Raw genomic sequence first — 22,213 nt, 5'->3', positions numbered from 1 at the left:
TCTTAAGACGCAGTCTTAACATCACGGCTATGTTTATGCAACCGGCCACTGGTCTAAAGTCTAAACTCAATGGCGCAATATGTTTTTTTGTTATTTAAAGAGCGCATTAGTAATATGCGCCTAAACGGGACGATAACGCGGGTTTGCTTAACACATGCATGAATGCGCAGCAGCACAAAAACGCTTTTAAATATGAAAGATTAAAGGATTGAATGTAAAAGATTATTATTGAGTCTTGGACATAAATGAGGACTAATTATGAGACGTTAGAAGACAAAAAGAGCTGCTTCACCTGCAGCCTGGTATGTAAATAAATGCTTTGCTTTAAACAAATGCATCTGTTTTTAAATGTTTTGTATGTGTTACTTGTGACGATTAGTTGCCGAGAGATTCCAAGATTATATATATAGATTTTATATAGATTTTATATTATTTGCATATATAATGTGTGGAAATATGAAAACAGTTTATTCTTACATGTTTTTTGTTGAATTTGTTTGCGATGTTGAATCATCACTTGATGTTCAATGTAAAATCTTTGTGGTCCATAACCACTGATGTAGAAAGCATAGATGAAGCTTTACAAAATAAACCTATGAAAACTACTAATTATATTTAATACAGTAAATATATATATATATATATATATATATATATATATATATATATATATATATATATATATATATATATATATATATATATATATATATATATATATATAGATAGATAATGTATTCAAACGCTTTGCTTTTTCAGGTATGGCCGCAGAATAACCATTTTGATTGGTTTAGCGATGCAGTTCACCTTTGGAGTGGGTGTAGCTTTCGCTCAAAATTTCTACACCTACGTCTTGCTTCGCTTTGTGGTTGGCATGACTGTGTCTGCAGTGATCATGAATGCATTTGTGTTGGGTAAGTATTTGTTACACCTTGTATAAAGTGACCTATAAGTGATAACCTCTAAGTCAAGGGTGGGTATTTCAGGTCCTGTGGAGGCCCACAGTCCTGCAGAGTTTAGCTCCAAACCTAATCAGACACATCTGCATTTTATTTCTATATTATCCTGAAACCTGTGGTTAGATTTTTCAGTTGTGTTTGATTAGAGATGGAGCTAAGCTCTGCATGACAGTTGCCCTCCAGCATCCGGAATGCCCACCCCTGCTCTAAGTTATGGGTAAGTTTGGTTTATCAATAAGGATAGGAATACAGTTATGACTAATAAAATGTTAATCTATGTCAAAATGTTATAATTATAAAGGTCTAATAGTGCTCCTCATTGTAGCTATGTAATGGAAAATAAGCTTCTCTATACTTTTTTGATTTATTGTGAGTTTCATTCACTGTCTGTTATGCAGGTACTGAGTGGACAGGCCCAAAACACCGCATGCTAGCAGGCGTCATTACAGATTACTTTTTTGGTTTTGGATACATCCTGCTGGCAGGTGTGGCGTACTTGATCCGAGACTGGCGTAAACTGCAGTTGGCCATCTCTGCCCCTGGCTTGGTTTTCGTGTTCTATATCTGGTGAGTTCCACAGTCAACTCCACGCACATGGGTACATTTCTGTAATGCCTCGCAGTGCACAGGGTGCCAGTTACATATTGTTTGACATGAAACCAGACTGCTGTTTAATACAATAGTGTGTGTTGCACAGAGCCATAGAAGAACAGAGCTTGGTTCTGCAGCAGAACACCTGGGGTCATAAAACTGGGGCAGAGCACAGGGATTGTGCGTCACATTGTATGTCATGGGTTCATGGCATCTCCATATGATTGGTGATGCCCACCCTGCATGCCTGTGTTAAGCAGCAGGCTTATTCCACAGCTGACAACATATACTGTATAAGGCACCTGAATATGTGTGGGGAGCCGTTGCAGACATGCTACTATTGGGGTGCAACATCACGATTGCTCAGCTGTAGTATTGAGGTGAAGCCTGCCAATGATTGGATACAATCTCGCCGTCATGGATCAGTACAGTGGCGTTATTCAATAAAGCCTCAGAGAGAAATTTTACTTACTTTTAGGATAAATGTACAAGTCAACTCCCATTTAAAGACATAAAGATTTGGCATTTTATAAAAAATCTTTGTTAGCATCCAGCTTAAAAAAAGGAAGTTGTATGTATCTGGGATGGCATGAGAGTGAGTAAATTATGAGATATTTTTTTTTTTTTTTTGAGTGAACCAGGGTTAAAGGGATAGTTCACCCAGAAATTAATTTTTAAGAATAACCCTCATGTTGTTCTTAACCGGCATGAGTTTCTTTCTTCTATAATCTTCTGTGTTCATCAGAATAAAGAAACTTATACAGGTTTAAATCAACATGAGGGTGAGTATATGAAGACAGAATTGTTATTTTTAGGTGAATGTATTTAAAGATCAACCTTTTCAATACTTGTTATGCAAGTATTTAGGTATGTGTGATGTTTGTGTGTTCTAAGGGTTCTTCCTAAATCTGCTCGTTGGTTGATGGCCAATCAGAAGCATGAAGAAGCTTTGGATCTGATTCGTAAGGCAGCACTACTCAACGGCAAACCTCTGGAGGAAAATGAAATTGAACTTTACAAGGTTTGATATACTCTTAAACTCACGTAACTTGACAACAAGTTTCACTGATATATAAAGTAAACACAGTAGTATATATATATATATATACGCAAGACACTCCCTTAACAGTAAACTCTGATTACGCATGAGATTATGCGAGTATCTGGCAAACGCGAGCGTCTCTTTACAAGTTCAAGGCAGCAGGCACTTATTTTGGCATGACACGTGATGCATATATATATATATATATATGGATAGATTAGGAACACCTGTTCAATTTCTCATTAATGCAATTATCTAATCAACCAATCACATGGCAGTTGCTTCAATGCATTTAGGGCTGTGGTCCTGGTCAAGATAATCTCCTGAACTCCAAACTGAATGTCAGAATGGGAAAGAAAGGTGATTTAAGCAATTTTGAGCGTGGCATGGTTGTTGGTGCCAGACGGGCCGGTTTTGCTCAGTTACTGGGATTTTCACGCACAAACATTTCTAGGGTTTACAAAGAATGGTGTGAAAAGGGAAAAACATCCAGTATGCGGCAGTCCTGTGGGTGAAAATGCCTTGTTGAAGCTAGAGGTCAGAGGAGAATGGGCCGACTGATTCAGGCTGATAGAAGAGCAACTTTGACTGAAATAACCACTCGTTACAACCGAGGTTTGCAGCAAAGCATTTGTGAAGCCACAACACACACAACCTTGAGGGGGATGGGCTACAACAGCAGAAGACCCCACCTGGTACCACTCATCTCCACTACAAATAGGAAAAAGAGGCTACAATTTGCACGAGCTCACCAAATTGGACAGTTGAAGACTGGAAAAATGTTGCCTGGTCTGATGAGTCTCGATTTCTGTTGAGACATTCAGATGGTAGAGTCAGAATTTGGCGAAAACAAAAAGAAAACATGGATCCATCATGCCTTATTACCACTGTGCAGGCTGGTGGTGGTGTAATGGTGTGGGGGATGTTTTCTTGACACACTTTAGGGCCATTAGTGCCAATGGGGCAACGTTTGAATGCAACAGCCTACCTGAGCATTGTTTCTGACTATATCCATCCCTTTATGACCACCATGCACCCATCCTCTGATGGCTACTTCCAGCAGGATAATGCACCATGTCACAAAGGTTTTAAGGTTTCTTAAACATGACAATGAGTATACTGTACTAAAATGTCCCCCACAGTCATCAGATCTCAACCAAATAGAGCATTTTTGGGATGTGGTGGAACGTAAGCTTCATGCCCTGGATGTGCATCCCACAAATCTCCATCAACTGCAAGATGCTATCCTATCAATATGGGCCAACATTTATAAAGAATGCTTTTAGCACCATGTTAAATTAATGCCATGTAGAATTAAGGCAGTTCTGATGGCGAAAGGGGGTCAAACACAGTATTAGTATGGTGTTACTAATAATCCTTTAGGTGAGTGTAAATATATATATATATATATATATATATATATATATATATATATATATATATATATATATATATATATATGGCAGGTTTTTGCTTTGCCCTGGACCCCTAAACATTCTGCTTAGACCCCCTGGCGGCGTCGCCAGGACCGGAAGCCACGGCGGGGCCAGCAGGGCAGGTACCAGAGAACAGAGAAAAGTTGAGACCCATGGTGGTCTCCTTATTTAAGTAAACCAAAATTATACACCGTTGCCTGCACTGCAGGAATGTAAACGCATAAATAGAAGTGACTTTGAACATAAGCAATGCAGTTCTACAGCGTCACACTGCTAGTGTAAAACGTGAAGTGTGGTTTAAAAGTACATATTTTTTATTTTTCTTGCCAAAACTAACATTCGTTTTGCTAAATAAGACCCTCATTAAGATGCCTCATTTGGAATCGTTTAGAGCAGTGTTTCTCAACCAGTGGGTTGCGGATCATTCTATAGGGGGTCGCAAGGCACATCCAGTGACCTCCAACGAATCGTATTTTTTCGAATGTCACGTGTTGAATCATTATTGCCATAACTGTCTGACGCTGTTTCTCAACTGTCCTATCACAATAATTTATCGCTGCCACGAACGAATCTTATTGGACAAAATCCGCTAGCAGCATTTTGACCCCGCTGCTTAGTAACGACGGCGCGGGCGGCCCACTGCAATATATGTCTGTACGCAGACTGTAAGCAAGCCACGGCCTGTTAACTTGACAAAATGCAAAGAAAGACAGCAGAAGACTCAGAAACTCCTTCCACTTCAGAAACTCCTTCCACTTCAAATGCAGCAAAATGTAAACAATGCAAGTACAACCCAGACCTTATTAAATATGGATTCACTGGGTCGGATGAAAAACCACAGTGTGTTGAGTGTGGTGAGGTCTTAGCAAAGGAGTCCATGAAGCCATCCAAACTTGAACGTCACCTACAGACTAAACATCCAACATGTGTAGGTAAACCTGTTGATTACTTTGTACGAAAGCGAGACCTACTATAAAGACAGCAAAGCTTTTTGAAAACTTCTTTGAAAAGTTATCTCTCTTACGCACACACCCAGCTGGATGCGCACACACATCTCACAAAAGCTAACGCAAGTATTGTTTATTCATTTGGTGTGCTAATTTATTACCCCTTTTAATTAAAGGTCCCATTTTTCCTGTGTTTTTGAAGCTTTGATTGTATTTACAGTGCGCAGTATAACATGTGTTCATGTTTCATGTGTAAAAAAACACTGTATTTTTCACTTATACAACTTACTTATCTCTAAAGCACTGTTTTCAACTGTCCTAAAAACGGGCTGATCTTCCTTGTTCTATGAAGTCCCTCCTTCAGAAATACGTATTGAGTTCTGATTGTGTAGTTTGTTTAGTGTGTTGTGATTCGATAGCAGCTAAGCTTAGCCAGAGCCGTTTAAGTTGACTGACGTATTCCTGTAGGCAGAGTTTAGTCAAACACTCTTGCTTTGACGTCTTTAAAGCAGGAAGTAGAGGGTTGTAGTCCAAACTGGCCGTTCGTTGTAGGCTTTGAAAGGGGACTTCTGTTAAACAAATATATTGTCTTGCAATGACCTATCCAGGGGCCCGTTTCAGAAAAGTGGTTAAGTGAAAACTCTGAGTTTGTTTACCCTGAAATGGGGGAAACTCAGAGTTTTCCGTTTCAAAATGGTAGGTAGATTAAACCTGAGACAGCAGGGTAAGTCAAGCCTGTTTCAGAAAGAGAGGTAACTTACCCTGCAAGTAAGCCTACGATGGCCCTTTATGGGCCCACTTAGGGCTAGTCTAATACCTCTACCAATAAGATGTAAAAATCCAATTTTAGGTTTCAGACAAAGATGGTGAGAGAGAGGATAACAGCGCTTTTAATTCTGCTTCATTGTTACTTTTTAACACTCTGTAAGATTGGGACAATATATACATCCAGCAGTGTTCATTAAACTCTGGGGATTTCTCTATGTGAGGGCTTCCTGGGGGCTAAGTGAGGGCTGCCCATGCAGGGCCAGTGCTAAGGGGCCAACGTTTCGCCAGTGAGCAAACCTGTGCGGGCCCTTAGGCTATGCCCATACAGGCCCATTGTAAGCTTACTTGCAGGGTATACTCAGAATCTGTTTCTGGAGTACTGTAACTTACTCTCTGAACCTAACCTGGTCGGGAGCAGGTTTTATCCTGTAAACTCAGAGTTTCTTGTTGTCTCCTCCCCATTTTTAAAGTAGTAGCGGTGTTCAATCTTGGTATTTTTAGCTGAGCTGCTGTCATCTTTTTGCTATGGAATTGCATCTCTAAAAAAAGCACTCTAAAGGCAAGTTATCTGGCAGCTGGCCACATCGCCCATGCTAAGAAATAATTTAATATCGGTGAAGAGCTGGTTATCCCTATGTGCAGTTGACATGTGTCGTGCTACTAGGGGAAATTGCTGCTAAAAAAATAAAAGAAATCCCACTCTCCAATGACACTGTCTCCAGGCGGATTATAGACATGAGCGATGATATTGAAACGCAACTTTTGGATCGAGTGCGAGCAAGCTCCTTGTTTGCCTTTCAAATCGAAGAATCAACAGATGTTTCAAATATGGCATTGTTGCTTGCATTTGTACGTCACAACTGGGAAGGTGCAACACATGAGGATTTACTGATGTGTCCTTAAATGAGGTGATGGAAATTGCTGTCAAAACAGTTAATCTACTGAAGAACAATGCTCTCATTTCCCGCTTGTTTTCAGTATTGTGCAACCAGATGGAATCAGACCACCGTCAGTTTTTATATAACAATGAAATTAGGTGGCTGTCACGGGGGAAAGTTCTTAATCGTCTTTTTGAAATGCACAAGCAGGTGCAGACATTTCTGGGGGAGAAACGGTCTCCCCTGGCAAACCATTATACGGAGGCTGAATTTCTTGTGAAACTGGCATACATGTCAGATATCTTTGACCTGCTAAACCAGCTAAACTTATTCTTTCAGGGGAGAAACAGCAATGTTTTCTTGATGGTTGACAAAATTGAAGCATTCAAACGTAAGTTGGTATTGTGGGAGAAGAGAGTGCAGGAGAACATTTTTGTTCCTTACAACCCTACAGATGTTCTGCAGGAATTCCCTCACATCAGCACCGACATACAACAAATTGTCCAGGACCACCTGACCAGATAAACACAGAAAGTCTCTGATTATTTTCCCAACGACCACAGAGTTGGGAATGCATGGATTCGGGATCCCTTTTCAGTAGATCCAAGTGATGTGGATGTTGTACTTCCTATTAATTTGGAAACGCAGTTAGTGGAACTTGCATCTGATGGCAGCCTGCAGTTTGCTTTTTGCAAAACAGACCTGAGCTCCTTCTGGATTAAAACCAGACAGGAATATCCAGAACTCGCAAATCGTGCAACAAAGTTTCTCTTACCATTTAGCACGACCTATCTTTGCGAGTCGGGATTTTCAACCCTGACTGCAACAAAAACAAAAAGCAGGAATAGGCTTACAACAGCTAGTTTGTGTGCGACATTACGAGTAGCCCTTTCCCCAATTCCACCGCGTCTGGATATCATCATTTCAGAGTGGCAGTCTCAAATTTCACATTAACGTGAGTACAAATAAATAAATCAGTTTGCATCATAGTCTGCCTAATTATTGAAAGTGTTTGTGTGGTTTCGTTTAATTAATTATAATAAGCATATGGTGTAGCAAAGAGCCATTTCAGTTATTTTCAGCCTTAGGCAGAAATAGTTTTAAAAGATTGTCTCGTTTAAAGTAGAAAAAATATTCATCTATGATATTTTTCAGAGCAGTTTTTGGGAAGGTGTAATTTTTTACTGACATTGGTCATCTTAACTTCAATGGGTTGGGCTTATCTCAGGTTAAGAGGCCTGCATTTCGATTCATCGTGGCTCACAGTAAGCTCACAGTGTTTCTGGAGTACTGTAACTTACTCGCCGAACCTAACCTGGTCGGGAGCAGGTTTTATCCTGTAAACTCAGAGTTTCTTGTTGTCTCCTCCCCATTTTGAAAGGAGTAGCGGTGTTTAATCTTGTTAGTTGCTTTAGTACATTCATTCATTGCGCACATTTTTATTACATACACTGTAAAATATTTTTTTAACTGTCTTTAAGTTGTTATTAAACTGCCAGTGCAAACAATTTTGACTTACTACTTTATATTTTTATATATTTCAACTAAAAAGAATGACTAAAGCTAATATGATATACTTAGGTGCATAGACCGTCTAAGTGACTAAAATGTCATGTACTTTTATAGAGGATCCTATAGATGATAATGTTGCATTTATTTGTAGAAAGTTACATTTATGTCACGAGAGTACATACTGTCGGCGATGTGAGTTCAAATCCCGTATTGTTGTATTTCTGTTTTATTCATGACAAACATTTGTAAAGTTCGTAGCCTTTTATGCCCAAGTATTATGTCTAATTTAATTTTTAGCTGAGCTGCTGTCATCTTTTTGCTATGGAATTGCATCTGCATGAAAATGAATATAATAACATACATTCCTCATTTACTTATGATATTTTTACCGTGATATAAAATTAAGTATCAATTTCCAACAACAATTATTTTCTTGATTTAGACCTCTTTTTAACTTGCTGTTGCCAAGGTAAATCGTAATATCGGAGCTCCACTGATGATGGCTTTTCATAGTGGCTGTGCACGTGCTTAACTCAGAGGCTGTTTCTCAATATGCGTTCTTCAGCGATCTTGCGTCCCTGTGTCCTCGCTCTACGTCATCATTAACAGTTGAAGTTCAATTCCAATTCTCAAGAACGCAAGTACAGAGGACGCATGAAAATACCCAGATGAGTTCTTGATATCGAGGATGCATCGAGTGCAGACTTGCTCGCTGAAATCTGGGGAGGTCAGGTGACCAGCAGAAAGAGCACACACATTTCAATTCTCACAAGTGCGTTCTGTGTTCTCGCGACCTTCTGATTTCATTCTTTCAAGGTCGCCTGGCGAAACCAGTCTCCAAGAGAACGCAAGTCCGTTCTTTGCATTCTTAGAATTGAGAAACAGTCAGAGTCAACCTACTCAGAGTTGATTGAACTAACTCAGATCAGCTGTTCTGAAACCGAGAGTTTCCTATCTCAGAGTAAGTAAACTCATAGTTCAAGTTTTAACTCAGAGTTGGTTGAACCTCCTTATTGAAATGGGCCCCAGGCAGGATAAACAGCAACAAACAATCAGTCCAACAAGGCACCCAAAACAAAGAAGATAATCCAAAAAGCAGTAAATCCAATAAACATGCACAATGGTCAATAACATGAAGTTAAGAAAACTTACAATGAGAAATGCTTGGTAAGGCAGTGGTGAATTGGCAATACTTCACAAGGCAGCAGTGAAAATGCAGACTATAGCTGTGTCCAATTCAAGGGCTGCGACCTTCTAAGGACGTATTTTAAGACCGAATGCGTCACAGCAGCGCGACTTAAGGCCAGTAAGCCCGTCCCAATTCAAAGGATGCTTAGAATGAAGCCTCAAAATGCGTCCTCATTTCTCCGCGCTGTTAAGGATAGAACGAATGGATCCTTAACAGCCGAGGATATCCCAAGAGTCATTGCGCGTCTGCAACGGCTGCATATAATGGGTGGATATTCTAAAATAAACAATTAAAACCTTTATTAAAGAAAAGTGTATTTATCAGAAAAAAATTTTTCTTGTCACTGTTTTAGTATTATAAGTTATGTTTTGTGTTAATAATATTCTTTTTATGTTGCGTATATTCATAAGGTTGATTAATTTGGTATACTGTTGAATAGTTTAATATACATACATCATATTTCTAAAATAAATTAATGATTTTTCTGATGTCATATTTATTTTAATAAGTCAGAAACGTGCAGGTGGGCGCGTGCAGCAGGTGACGCTAATTATGGGTCCTCCGAAGTTTAGACCGTCTCATTTCAGTTCTCTTCGCGAACTTCTGAGGCTTCCACCTTGAAAGACCGAGTACTTACCTTTTAAGGTCGAATGCTCATAAGGTTGCAGCCCTTGAATTGGGACACAGCTTATTTGTACAAGAGTAAGTCAGGAAGTAACCAACGAGTAAGAGTCCAAGTCAGTATTTAGGAGAGGGCTCTCTCTTGTGGCTGGTTAAATGAGTACCTGCCTCATTCATTACAGCTTCACCAAACTTTCCACAAGTCTTCAGACTGTTCTGAAGATTTATGCTATATCTTATATATGCTATAATTTCCATGAACTTTGCCGGGTCTGAGGATTTTGTAGAAACATGTGGGTTACTGTATTTGTAGAGGCTGTAAGGCTTTGTAAGAGCATACCTCGTAACAAAGTGTAACTTGTACCCAGGGGGTACTATAGTAAATTGTATATAATAATATAATTCATTTTGGCAAGCGGCTCTTTTGTTGAGTATCATCATTGACAGCCGCCTAGCCACTCAATATAACTCCCTCTTAATCATTCATATAGGCAAGCAGAGAGAGCAACACTGATGAGTCAGATTTCAGTCGAGCAGATTTCACGTACATTTTTGGTTATAACTGCTGACCCGTACGTCGTAGAAACGCAATTCTTGTTTCTTCTGATTCCTTGGCTCATGCCGATTCGATTCAAACTTGTCCTAGAGTTTTTGTCCGATTTGCGTAAAAAATGGGTGTGTAGCATCTAGAGACACTCATGGCAAAAAGTTATGAGATTTGTGTCGATTCGCCAATCCGTTTCCGTATACCGCGTCAACGAATTTTACGTAGAGCGCGAACAAACATATTTGAGGCTGTATCTTCACCAAAGTTAATCATATTCACACGACACTTGGTAGTTTTGATGGCAGTCATGACCTGAGGGTGCGTGCACAGTTTCATCAAAGCGCCACCTAGTGTTCACAAGATTTGACAAATGGCTATTTTTGCTTATATCTAATGCAAACTTGAGTTTAAAATTATGAAAGTGCTATTGTTAGATACCTTGAGGCATGCCGAGTCAAACGATACCAAAGCAAGCATACCAACTTTTTCAAACTCCTCCTACAGCGTTCGTTTGGCTTGGATTTGGTACACACAATCTAGACTCTAGACAAAAAGTTATAAAAAGATTTTGATAGACCAATCAGTTATTGTATAGCCCATCAACAAATATGATGGTGAGCACCTCAAAATGGATTTGAGGATATATGTTCACAAAAGTTCTGCTCATTGATGTGTGTGTTGCCAGTGGTTCAGTGGTTAGTGTAGGTTGTCTGCAAATAAGAAGGTTGGTGGTTCAAACACCAGCTCCACCTGACCAAGTGTTGGGGGGGGGGGTTGCTTTACCTCAAGCATTTTTTAGAATGTAAAGAGGTAGCATATTAATATATTTTAAGTTTTAATCTGCCTCTCTTGTTTTGCAGAGTCTCAAAAACATAGAAAATCTGGAACCCCACCAAAAGTATACAGCCATTGATCTGGTTCGAACACCCACAATAAGAAAACAGTCTCTTATTCTCTTCTACTTGTGGTAAATGTGGAAAATATTTAGTTACTCTTTAATTTTAAATATATGTTGACTTCAGAAAACATAATTAATGCATAGAAAGCCTGGATTTTTTTTCACAATCAAACTAAAACTGATTATATAAGAGTAAATTGGCATGCTTTCAAACTTTGTAAGGAAAGTAGTGATTCTAGAGAATCAGAAAAAATGACTTTAATTCACCTGCAGCCTGCAGAGGTTAACTTTATAAAACAGTGCCTCTAAAACTCTAATCCTCTTCCATAGATACCACAGTCTCTGAGATCGATATGCCTTAAACTTAAATGTGGTGAAAGGGATAGTGATTGCTAGAGTAAATAGTATGTTTTATTAGTTAAAAACTACACTGCTTTACACTGCTAATGCAAAGCTCTTCCACTGAGCATTAGTTGTCAAACACTATTCATTACCAGAACCAATGATTTTCAACAAGATAGGTGAGCCACTATGTTTAAAATTACATAAGTGTACCTAAATTATGAGAGAATATAATGTTTTTGACAAAAATGTTCTTTTAATACATGAAATATAAAACATGTTTGTGTGGGTTTCAAACAATATATATATATATATGTAAATTGTTTTCCTGCTTTATATATAATGCAAATTTGTATGTCTTCTGTTCCAAATGTATACCACATTGGTATTGTTATTTAATTTAATTTACTTATTTATCTGTTATTACTTACTTTTTTTAGTTTTACTTTTAAAATGTTCATTCATATTTCATATGTATATACACTCACCTAAAGTATTATTAGGAACACCATACTTATACTGTGTTTGACCCTTCAGAACTGCTTTAATTCTACGTGTTAACAAGGTGCTGAAGGCATTCTTTAAAAATGTTGGCCCATATTGATAGGATAGCATCTTGCAGTTGATGGAGATTTGTGGGATGCACATCCAGGGCACGAAGCTCCCGTTCCACCACATCCCAAAGATGCTCTATTGGGTTGAGATCTGGTGACTGTGAGGGCCATTTTAGTACAGTGAACTTATTGTCATGTTCAAGAAACCAATTTGAAATTATTCGAGCTTTGTGATATGGTGCATTATCCTGCTGGAAGTAGCCATCAGAGGAAGGGAACATGGTGGTAATAAAGGAATGGACATGGTCAGAAACAATGCTCAGGCAGGCCATGGCATTTAAACAATGCCCAATCGGCACTAAGGGCCCTAAAGTGTGCCAAGAAAACATCCCCCACACCATTACACCACCACCACCAGCCTGCACAGTGCTAACAAGGCATGATGGATCCATGTTCTCATTCTGTTTACGCCAAATTCTGACTCTACCATCTGAATGTCTCAACAGAAATCGAGACTTATCAGACCAGGCCACATTATTCCAGTCTTCAACTGTCCAATTTGGGTGAGCTTGTGCAAATTGTAGCCTCTTTTTCCTATTTGTAGTGGAGATGAGTGGTACCCAATGGGGTTTTCTGCTGTTGTAGCCCATCTGCCTCAAGGTTTTTGTGGCTTCACAAATGCTTTGCTCCATACCTCGGTTGTAACGAGTGGTTATTTCAGTCAAAGTTGTTCTTCTATCAGCTTGAATCAGTCAGCCCATTCTCCCCTGACCTCTAGCATCAACAAGGCATTTTCGCCCACAGGACTGCCGCATATTGGATGTTTTTCCCTTTTCACACCATTCTTTGTAAACCCTAGAAATGCTTATGCGTGAAAATCCCAGTAACTGAGCAGATTGTGAAATACTCAGACCGGCCCGTATGGCACCAACAACCATGCCACGCTCAAAATTCAGTTTGGAGTTCAGGAGATTGTCTTGACCAGGACCACACCCCTAAATGCATTGAAACAACTGCCATGTGCTTGGTTGATTAGATAATTGCATTAATGAGAAATTAAACAGGTCTTCCTAATAATCCTTTAGGTGAGTGTATGTACCAAGAGCTCAGGAAAACCACAACAAATTCCTTGTGTGCTTGTGCACACCTTGTGAATAAAACTCATTCCGATTCTGATAAAAGCAATTTGTGAGCGTTTAAAAAAAGTTGAAAAAAAAGGTAATTTTCTTTTGTCCCATTACCACAATTATTATTTTTCTAGAAATACATCCTTAAATTACAATACAATACTTTAGAAGTAACAGAGTTGTGCATGTGATCAAAACCTGAGGGTGGCATTTGATTACTGACTGTGTTTGTTACAGGTTTGTGAATGTCCTGGTGTATTATGGGCTGTCATTCAATATCTCAGACTTTGGTATGAACATCTACCTGACGCAGATGATCTTTGGCTTGGTGGAGATGCCAGCCCGTACTATTACTCTCTTTACCATAAACCGCTCTCGCAGGATTTCACAGTTAGTTTTTATGGCAATAGGTGGCCTGGCCTGCCTTCTCACCATATTCATACCAGATGGTAGGTTCAAAAATGATTTTTTTTTACTGTAGCATAGTTGGTAAATAATGTAAATGTTGTATGAAATTTGCTTTTCACTTTTCACCTTTTAATCCAATAATCATTGTCTCAGGCTTAATTTGACGATGATGTAATAGCTCCTCAGTTTTCCACTGCCTAATACTGTTAATGAAGCAAAAGTATAGAAAGTTTCGAGCCACATCTAAAATCCTTGACTGTCCCTTTCTGTCACAACCAATGTCATCCATCTCGTGTCTTTATAGATTTGTCAGTTGTTCGCACTGTACTTGCCATGGTGGGCAAATTTGGCATCTCTGCCTCATTTTCGATTGTGTACATCTACTCAGCAGAGATCTTCCCAACTGTCATCAGGCAAGCAGGAACATTTCTGATTTACTTTTCAAATGCTTAGGAAATATGTACATTTGTGTCATTTACTTTTTAGTGAAATGTAGAAAGACAATTTTGATGTTTACATTTTCATCTATGCTTTTGGCAGACATTCTTTATGCAAAGCAACTAACTGTGCATTGAAGTTAATTTTAGCAGTACAGATTGATCTACCATTTGAGTAACAGTGATGATCAGTGCTTTTTATAGCATTTCTTTGGAGCTTTTAAGTGAAAGCTCATTGTAGTATGCTGCCTATGTATCTTTCTTTCCATTAAAATTAACTGTAATAACAAGGGGAAGTAAACTAAATTTTAATGTTTACGTTTTTTAAGGCATTTTTGTGTGTAAACAAACATTTAAATGCAGATTAAAATCATGTAGGTCAGTTTAGTTTATTGTCATTTTTAGTAACTAGTAACTATTCTCTTTTCACTGTGAATTAACACAATATAGACACATGCCCTCTTCCAGGCAGATCTCCAAATGATTGTTACCAATTTGTTTTGAATGATGATTGATTGACCTTGAATGATATATTAGCTATTTAAAAAGCAACAATATATGCTACATAATAGCAATAGAGCTTATTTACTTGCACTACAGTCAGGATAACAGTAGGCAGTAAAAGTGTTAGAGGTCATAGTAACAGTTCATAGTTCATTTAACAGGTCGTCCCTAGCAGGGTTCAGCTTATCCTGACAGGCAAAGATTTTTTGTGCAAACACATACATTAAAAGTCACCTAAAGTGCCTATATTTTGCAAAATCCACTTTAAGAAGGTGTTTGGACATAATGGGCCCTATTTTAACGATCTAAGCGCACTGTCTAAAGCGCACGGCGTACGGTCTAAATGGGCATGTCCAATGCCACTTTTGTTAATTTAACAACAGGAAAAATGGTTTGTGCGCGAGCGCAAGGTCGAAAAGGGTTGTTCATATTTTCCTAATAAGTAATGGGTGTGTTTTGGGCGTAACATGCAATAACGCAATGAGAGTCTTATCTTTCATCCCCTTTAAAAGCCAGTTGCCCTGGCGCTGTGCGTAATTCCTATTTAGATGACAGATTTTGTATACTGAAAAACTATGCCGAGGAAGAAGATCCCCAGTTTAAGAATAATGTTAAAAATTTGTTGTTTTCATTTTTATTGAAATTTTAATTTTTTGAATTAAAACCTTTAAAAGCCTTTTTCTTTCAGTCATAGAAATACAAATAGCAGACTTTTAATTGCTGTAAATGTATTGATATCCTACATAATCAATGTAATCTCATAAAATAATTTGCAAATATGCAAGAAAAGGTTTGTACTCTAAAAATACAAACAAGAGATAAAGAATTTACAAACGCACGGAGAGCCGAAGCGTTTCGGCACTAGAACAGCGCCATGGGATTTTTTACAAAGCATTACTTTCTCATCTTATCATATCCACAGGTACAGAGTCATCATGTATAATAAATCCGTAAGATAGCATTTAAAAACATTTAAAAATGTTTTGATTCTCTTATGAGAGTGTGTTAATGTGTTGTCACACTAACAAAGCTCTGCTCACAGCTAGTGACGGGCTGGTTAACTTTACTTAAAAGTAGGGCTGTCAATCGATTAAAATATTTAATGTAGATTAATCACATGATTGTCATTAGTTAACTAGTGATTTTTCGCAAATTAATCTCACATTTTTGTCTATTCTACATTTACCTTAATTGAACACTTTTCAAGTTTTTAATACTCTTATCAACGTCAGGAATCACGAGGCGGAGAACCCAGATGCAGACTTTTAACACAAAAACTTTAATAACAATAACAAAAAGGCCCACGAGGGGGCAAAATTACTGACAGGACAGGAAACATGGCATACATGAGACAAAACAAACCAGCACAGGACAGCAAACACAAGGGCACTAAATAGGAGAGTAAATGATGAGGTAGCAGGTGATATGAATTAAACAATAATGTGATAATTAACAAGGAGACGAGGGGGTGGGGTCAGAAGACGAGACAGGGAAGCACACAGCACAAAAGCCATGTGCTACCACACAAAACACATGGGGCTGTCATGATCCTGCCACAAGGAACAAAAACTATGGAAAGAAGGCAGGACCATGACAATCAACATGGGTGTGGACAAAAATAGATTCTTTATGTAAATGTATGTTTATTTATTATTAGTGAAACCATAGTCAACATAGAGCATAAAGAAAATAGAAAGTAAAGATTTTTTTTAAGAACTTGTTTGTGTCTTACAAACACATGGAAAAAATAAGATTGAGAAACCATAGGTCCCAATTCTCTTTCTTTTCACAGAGCATTTAACTTACACCAGCCTGTTTACATTTTTGACAGAACCATTAGCCATTGTTTTGTATATGAAATTTCCTTTCAGAAGATCATTTATTTTTTTCATTTCTGTTTTGCTGCTGCATCATTTGTGCCCCATGCTTAAATCGGAATGAGCACATTTTCAAAAATTTGTTATTTATATTTTTACATTCTCTGTTTGAAAAACATGACAGAACTACACTTGCTTGAAGTTGATAGTCAGCAACATTAATTTTGAGAAAAATCAAGTTAAAGATTGTTTAAGGTATTTCTGTATACCTCAGTGGTAAAACATTGTGTTTGCAGCGCAAAAGGTCATGGGTTCGAACAGGGAAGACAAATACTATTAAAAATGTATAGCTTGTAATGCACTGTAAGTCGCTTTGGATAAAAGCATCTGCCAAATGCGCAAATGTAAGGTTCAAAAGAAAAAATCACTGCATCAAAACCCGATAAATGTATAGATTTGGCACATACAAAGTCAAAAACAATATCAATATGTTTCTTTTATTGTTTGATTGACATTGAGACAGATTTAAGATCTACTGTAATGCAAGGATCTAATATAATGTTAAACATCAGATATTTTATTCTTAATAACTCTTTTAACATTAAGCAAGTCCTGCACTTTATTTTCTCATTCCTGCATGTTTTAAATTGCACATTACATTAATTGCACGTTAATAAAATTAGTGACGTTAAATTAATTTGCGTTAATGCGTTATTAACATGTTAATTTTGACAGCCCTACTAAAGAGCTTTTCTAAATGTTTGTTAGCATGTTATAGCACTAATGCAGCTTAAAACACTATTCTCAGACTGTATTCACAGGAATCAGATCTATTTTTTAACCAAAGCAGTAGCTCATTTGCATTTAAAGGCAGGGTGCATGATCTCTGAAAGCCAATGTTGACTTTTGAAATCACCTAAATAAACACGCCCCTACCCCAATAGAATCTGGACCTTTTTTTGTTAGACTTGCCCCACACATACGCAACGATGTCGGTTAGTAGACATGCCCCTTACTGCTGATTGGCTACAAGTGTGTTTTGGTAGCCAGCCTGACTCCCTTTTCCAAAGTGTTTTTCAAAAACCACCCACCCGCCTTTAAAGGTGCACACATGAAAACAGCACTTTTTTTCTCCCGCCCAAATAAGGGCATTTTGGACATGCTACAACAAATTATCTGAGGGGTATTTTAAGCAAAAGCTTCATAGACACATTCTAGGCAAACCTGATGCTTATATTACATCTTGTAAAAATGAGTATAATGTTGGTCCTTTAAAGTAGCCACTAATATAGTTGCTGCACAAGACTGTAGAATAACAATGCATTTTACATATTCAAAGACTTTACAATGTTTTGTTTAGATGTAGTAACAAGTATTTCTTTCTCTTGCTTTCTATAGACAAAATGGCATAGGTATGTGTTCAATGTGCGCTCGGGTAGGTGGAGTGATTGCGCCCATCATCTCCCTATTGAGGAACATCAGCCATCATGCCCCCATGGTGGTGTTTGGCCTGTGCCCACTAATAGGTGCTGCCCTTACCATGTTTTTGCCTGAGACAGCTCATAGGCCCCTGCCAGACTCTATAGATGATGTGGAGGGCACTGGTGTCAGGTGAGATGTCTAATCTTAAAATTCTGCACCCTATCAAATGTGTGACCCTGCATGTAATTTACTCTTTTCAACATAAAATCATATTACATTATGTAAAGGTCATTCTAAGATAACCTTGACATCTTTAATAATGTCTAAGTTCATGTCAAATATTGAAATTAAAATGAAATCAATGGTTAAAACCAAACTTGATGCATGTTATCTCAGAATTATATGATGCGACTTTAGCTTGGTTTTTACAGGCAGGGTCACATATGTGAATGTTTATGCTACACATGTAAAAGAGAATTTATGCAGTGCTTAGTATAATATGTCCCCTCCTCTTGTGTTTTTTATATTTTGGGATTTTGGGTAATTTAATATTTTTTACTTAAATTGGCACAGAAAATATTAGCCTGGTTAGGTTTAGTTTAGGGTTATCCTTAAATTTTGGGGTCTGATAAATTTGCTTGCCTGCACCCTAAAATGTTTTAGAGGTATAAACACCTATTGAAAAACATAAAATGAGTTCCTACATCAGAGAAAATGGTCCCAAGCTGTCACTGGGGCAGTACCCTTTAAAGAGGTGTATATTTGGTACCATTATGTACCTCTGAGATACTAGTATGAACTATTTAGGTGCCAAGGTGTACTTTTTAAAAGGGTGTTGCCCCAGTGAGAGCTAGGGACCTTTTTGACCATTTTTGTTGTTTTGTGTAATTTATTTAGAAACATGGTGGTAAGTTGTTAAAAATGTGCATCTTCAAACTTTGCCCGCACCTCACCAGGGACATTTCAGTTATTTCTTTGCCCTGCAGTCTGGATATTGAATGTTCTTCCCCCTCCCAATCCATCTTTTTAAATAAGGAGAAAAAGATACAGTAAAAACAACTGTGCTGCTTGAATGTAGTATAACATGTCGTTTATCTTTGCCCTTGTATGCCTTACAGTACTACAGAAAGACAGCATGATTTTTATGAAGGGCGCCCCAAACAGAATCCCAACATCAGCATCTCAACAAGTCTACATTAAACTGTCTTCAGACAATAATTTCTGAACAAAGGTCCGTTATTTTTGTATTTCTCTAGGGAGTAGTTGGAAAATGGAAAGTATGGAAATGTTGCCAAATCCAGAGCTATACAGTTTTTTTTTTACACAATTTGGATTCAGTTTATCACGTTTGTATGGTAATTTTGTATAAAATGTATTGTCTTTTTTAAATAATATTACATTTTAATAATTTTAGATATAATTCAATAATTTTTTAGAACTTCAGTTTATATATATATATATATATATATATATATATATATATATATATATATATAAAAAATCTGTTTTCTAAACCAAGAAAGTGAGAAGATGAAAACCACTATTTTCTGTTACAAACTTTCACATAGCATCTTTAGGTTATAATAATATTAAAAATTCAAACCCAGATTTTGATTTTCAAAGATTTATTATGAAAACTGAATATTTTTCCACAAAATGCAATAAATCCATGACAGTTTTTTTTTGGAAATGCTATAAATCTATTTACTGTGGGGAAAATAAATATTTGACACATCAGCATTTTTATCAGTAAGGGGATTTCTAAGTGGGCTATTGACACAAAATTTCCACCAGATGTAGCCATCAAGCCAAATATTGAATTCATACAAAGAAATCAGAACATTTAAGTATACAAGTTGAGTCATAATAAATAAAGTGAAATGACACAGGGAAAAAGTATTGAACACACTTTATACTTTGTAGAAAAGCCTTTGTTGGTGATTACAGCTTCTAGACGCCTTTTGTATGGAGAGACCAGTCGTATGCATTGTTTAGGAGTGATTCTGGCCCATTCTTCCACACACATGGTTTTTAAATCTTGAAAGTTCCTTGGGCCTCTTTTATGAACTTTGATCTTCAGTTCTCTTCATAGATTTCCAATGGGATTTAGGTCAGGTGATTGACTGGGCCATTCAAGCAACTTGATTTTCTTTCTTTGAAACCACTTCATTGTTTCCTTGGCCGTGTGTTTGGGATCATTGTCTTGCTGAAATGACCACCCTCTTTTCATTTTCAGCTTTCTGGTAGATGGCAGCAGACAGGCCCGGGGTGGGTAATCGGGAGAACTGGGAGAATTCCGGTGGGAATACTTTTGGGCCGGTCGAGTTAATTTTTTTATTTACATTTGTCGCGTTAGTGAGTCAATCTTCTTTTAAAAACACTATACACGTTCCGAATTCTGACACTGCAGCGCGCAGCCTCTGCATGGGTTGTACCATGTGAGGGAGTTCTCCCCTCACCTCCCATAGGGTTGGTTAGGTCCATTGCACGTCTTTTCCAAAACTTTCAGGTAGGCTGGGCCGGCCCTACCATAATGGTACGCGTCTGAGAGGAAGAGGCCAGGAGGGCGTAAAACCGGTTGTAGAAAAAAAGCCATTGGAGGAGGATGCTGCCAAATTAGCCAAACTTACTGATTATAAAGAGAAATAAGCCTAGTAATGATTAGCATTAGCAACTTACTTATTCAGCTAATACCATTGTCAACCTATTAACAAGCCAAAAAATGTTTTAATTAAAATATTAGCCTTTTGTGTATAAATGGCGATTCATAGCCTGACTACGTCAGACTTTGTACTTCCGCTAAATTTCATTACGCTTCTGTACTCAGTCTGAGATACATCCCATTCAAACCGTTTTCCTCAGGTCTCAAAACAACCGGTCGAATCAACGAACAGAGGGCGGGCTGAGAGCCGTGACGTAGACGCTAAGCGCCGAATGTACGGTTGTAGTTTGTAGTGGACATGGAGGCACAGAAAGCTATTTGCTCTGTTGTGGAGAACTTAAGCCCGAACAAGAAGAGTGTTTGTTAAACATTTTGAATGGAGATTATGTTGTTGCCCTACTCCCGACAGGTTTTGGGAAAAGTTTAATTTATCAACTATTACCGATCTTCAGCGAGAAACTGTGTGCAGCACAGCTTGACGTGCACAACGATCGAGAAATCATGGAAGGGAATTTCATTGTTCACAGTTAATGGTGGAGGACGCATGGGCAAACATTCTTTGGTGACGTTCCTGATTAACCAGAAAAAAAAGGTAGGAAGATTTAATTTACATGTGGTTATGGCTGTCTGGTGGAAGAGTTTGAGCGGAGAGAGGGGCGTTCCTCCACTTAGATGTGAGTGGAAAGACACCGTAAGGATAGTGTTCAACTAGCTCTGGCCCGATTTACTTTACATAATCTGCAGAAGTCGTTCATAGCCATGTTAACTCCGGTATTTCGCTCGATGGGTTTGTTTTCACATCATACGTGTGTTTTACAGCAGAAATTCGATGCGGCTGAGCCGGCGCATAACGCACATCATATCCAAACGTTATGTGATTGGCTTACGTTTAGACCAATGATTTTAAACTTCAGACAAGCCCCTCCCATGAGAAGGAAAACGATTGTCAATTATGCCCAGCCAGACTCTGTCTATGAAGCAAAGCAAAATAGCAAATGATGGTTCTACCAGGCTTGGCGATTCATAGACTTTGCAAATATTATGCAACCAGCTTCTGAGCAGCAGATAAGCCAGTCCCCCGCTGAAAATGAGGAGGCCATGAGTGAATTAAAGTTATTTAACCCTAAGCTTGTGTCAGAACCCTGGGCAAGGCAAAGCAAAAATTGCTTATAAATCACTTGTTATGCTATATATTTACTCAATATTGGATTCAATATTTTTGTCAAATTGTTTTCTTTCTATTAGGACTTGGTTTTATATTTCTATTTGCATCAGATTCATCATAGGCCTCATAGCATTAGCAATGCTAATAATTTATCAACCTTTCCTTGTGGAATAGTGGAATATTTTTGTTAACTTCTCTCATCTTAAGTGAAATATTATTTAACCTTTACCTTATTTGTTGATCCATGATATTAATAAAACTATAGTAAGAGCTGAACTGTTGCTACGTTTATCCAATTTGAAAAAAGCGCTAATTTGGAATTCCACTATGTAAAAAGTGGGCCAGTCTTGGGCCTGAAACTCCTGGGCTGAAAAGTGGCCCCACTCC

The 22,213-nt window shown here is 38.0% G+C and overlaps 1 protein-coding gene across 1 annotated transcript in view; it reads left to right on the top strand.

The window, feature by feature from the left end:
• Positions 1-19,400, top strand: part of LOC135745400 (solute carrier family 22 member 6-A) — a 61,743-nt gene extending 42,343 nt beyond the window's left edge. The window contains exons 3-10 of the mRNA XM_065263704.2: positions 760-914; positions 1,358-1,526; positions 2,445-2,571; positions 11,351-11,457; positions 13,649-13,860; positions 14,124-14,232; positions 17,976-18,188; positions 19,118-19,400. Of these exons, the coding sequence (XP_065119776.1) occupies positions 760-914; positions 1,358-1,526; positions 2,445-2,571; positions 11,351-11,457; positions 13,649-13,860; positions 14,124-14,232; positions 17,976-18,188; positions 19,118-19,199 (1,174 nt within the window). The 3' untranslated portion in view covers positions 19,200-19,400. The remainder of the gene's footprint in view (positions 1-759; positions 915-1,357; positions 1,527-2,444; positions 2,572-11,350; positions 11,458-13,648; positions 13,861-14,123; positions 14,233-17,975; positions 18,189-19,117) is intronic.
• The last annotated feature ends 2,813 nt before the right edge of the window (positions 19,401-22,213 follow it).

Source organism: Paramisgurnus dabryanus, chromosome 12 (genome assembly GCF_030506205.2).
Source record: "Paramisgurnus dabryanus chromosome 12, PD_genome_1.1, whole genome shotgun sequence".
NCBI lineage: Eukaryota > Metazoa > Chordata > Actinopteri > Cypriniformes > Cobitidae > Paramisgurnus > Paramisgurnus dabryanus.
Note: the sequence above shows the minus strand (reverse complement) of the source record. Positions and strands in the feature narration are given on the sequence as shown.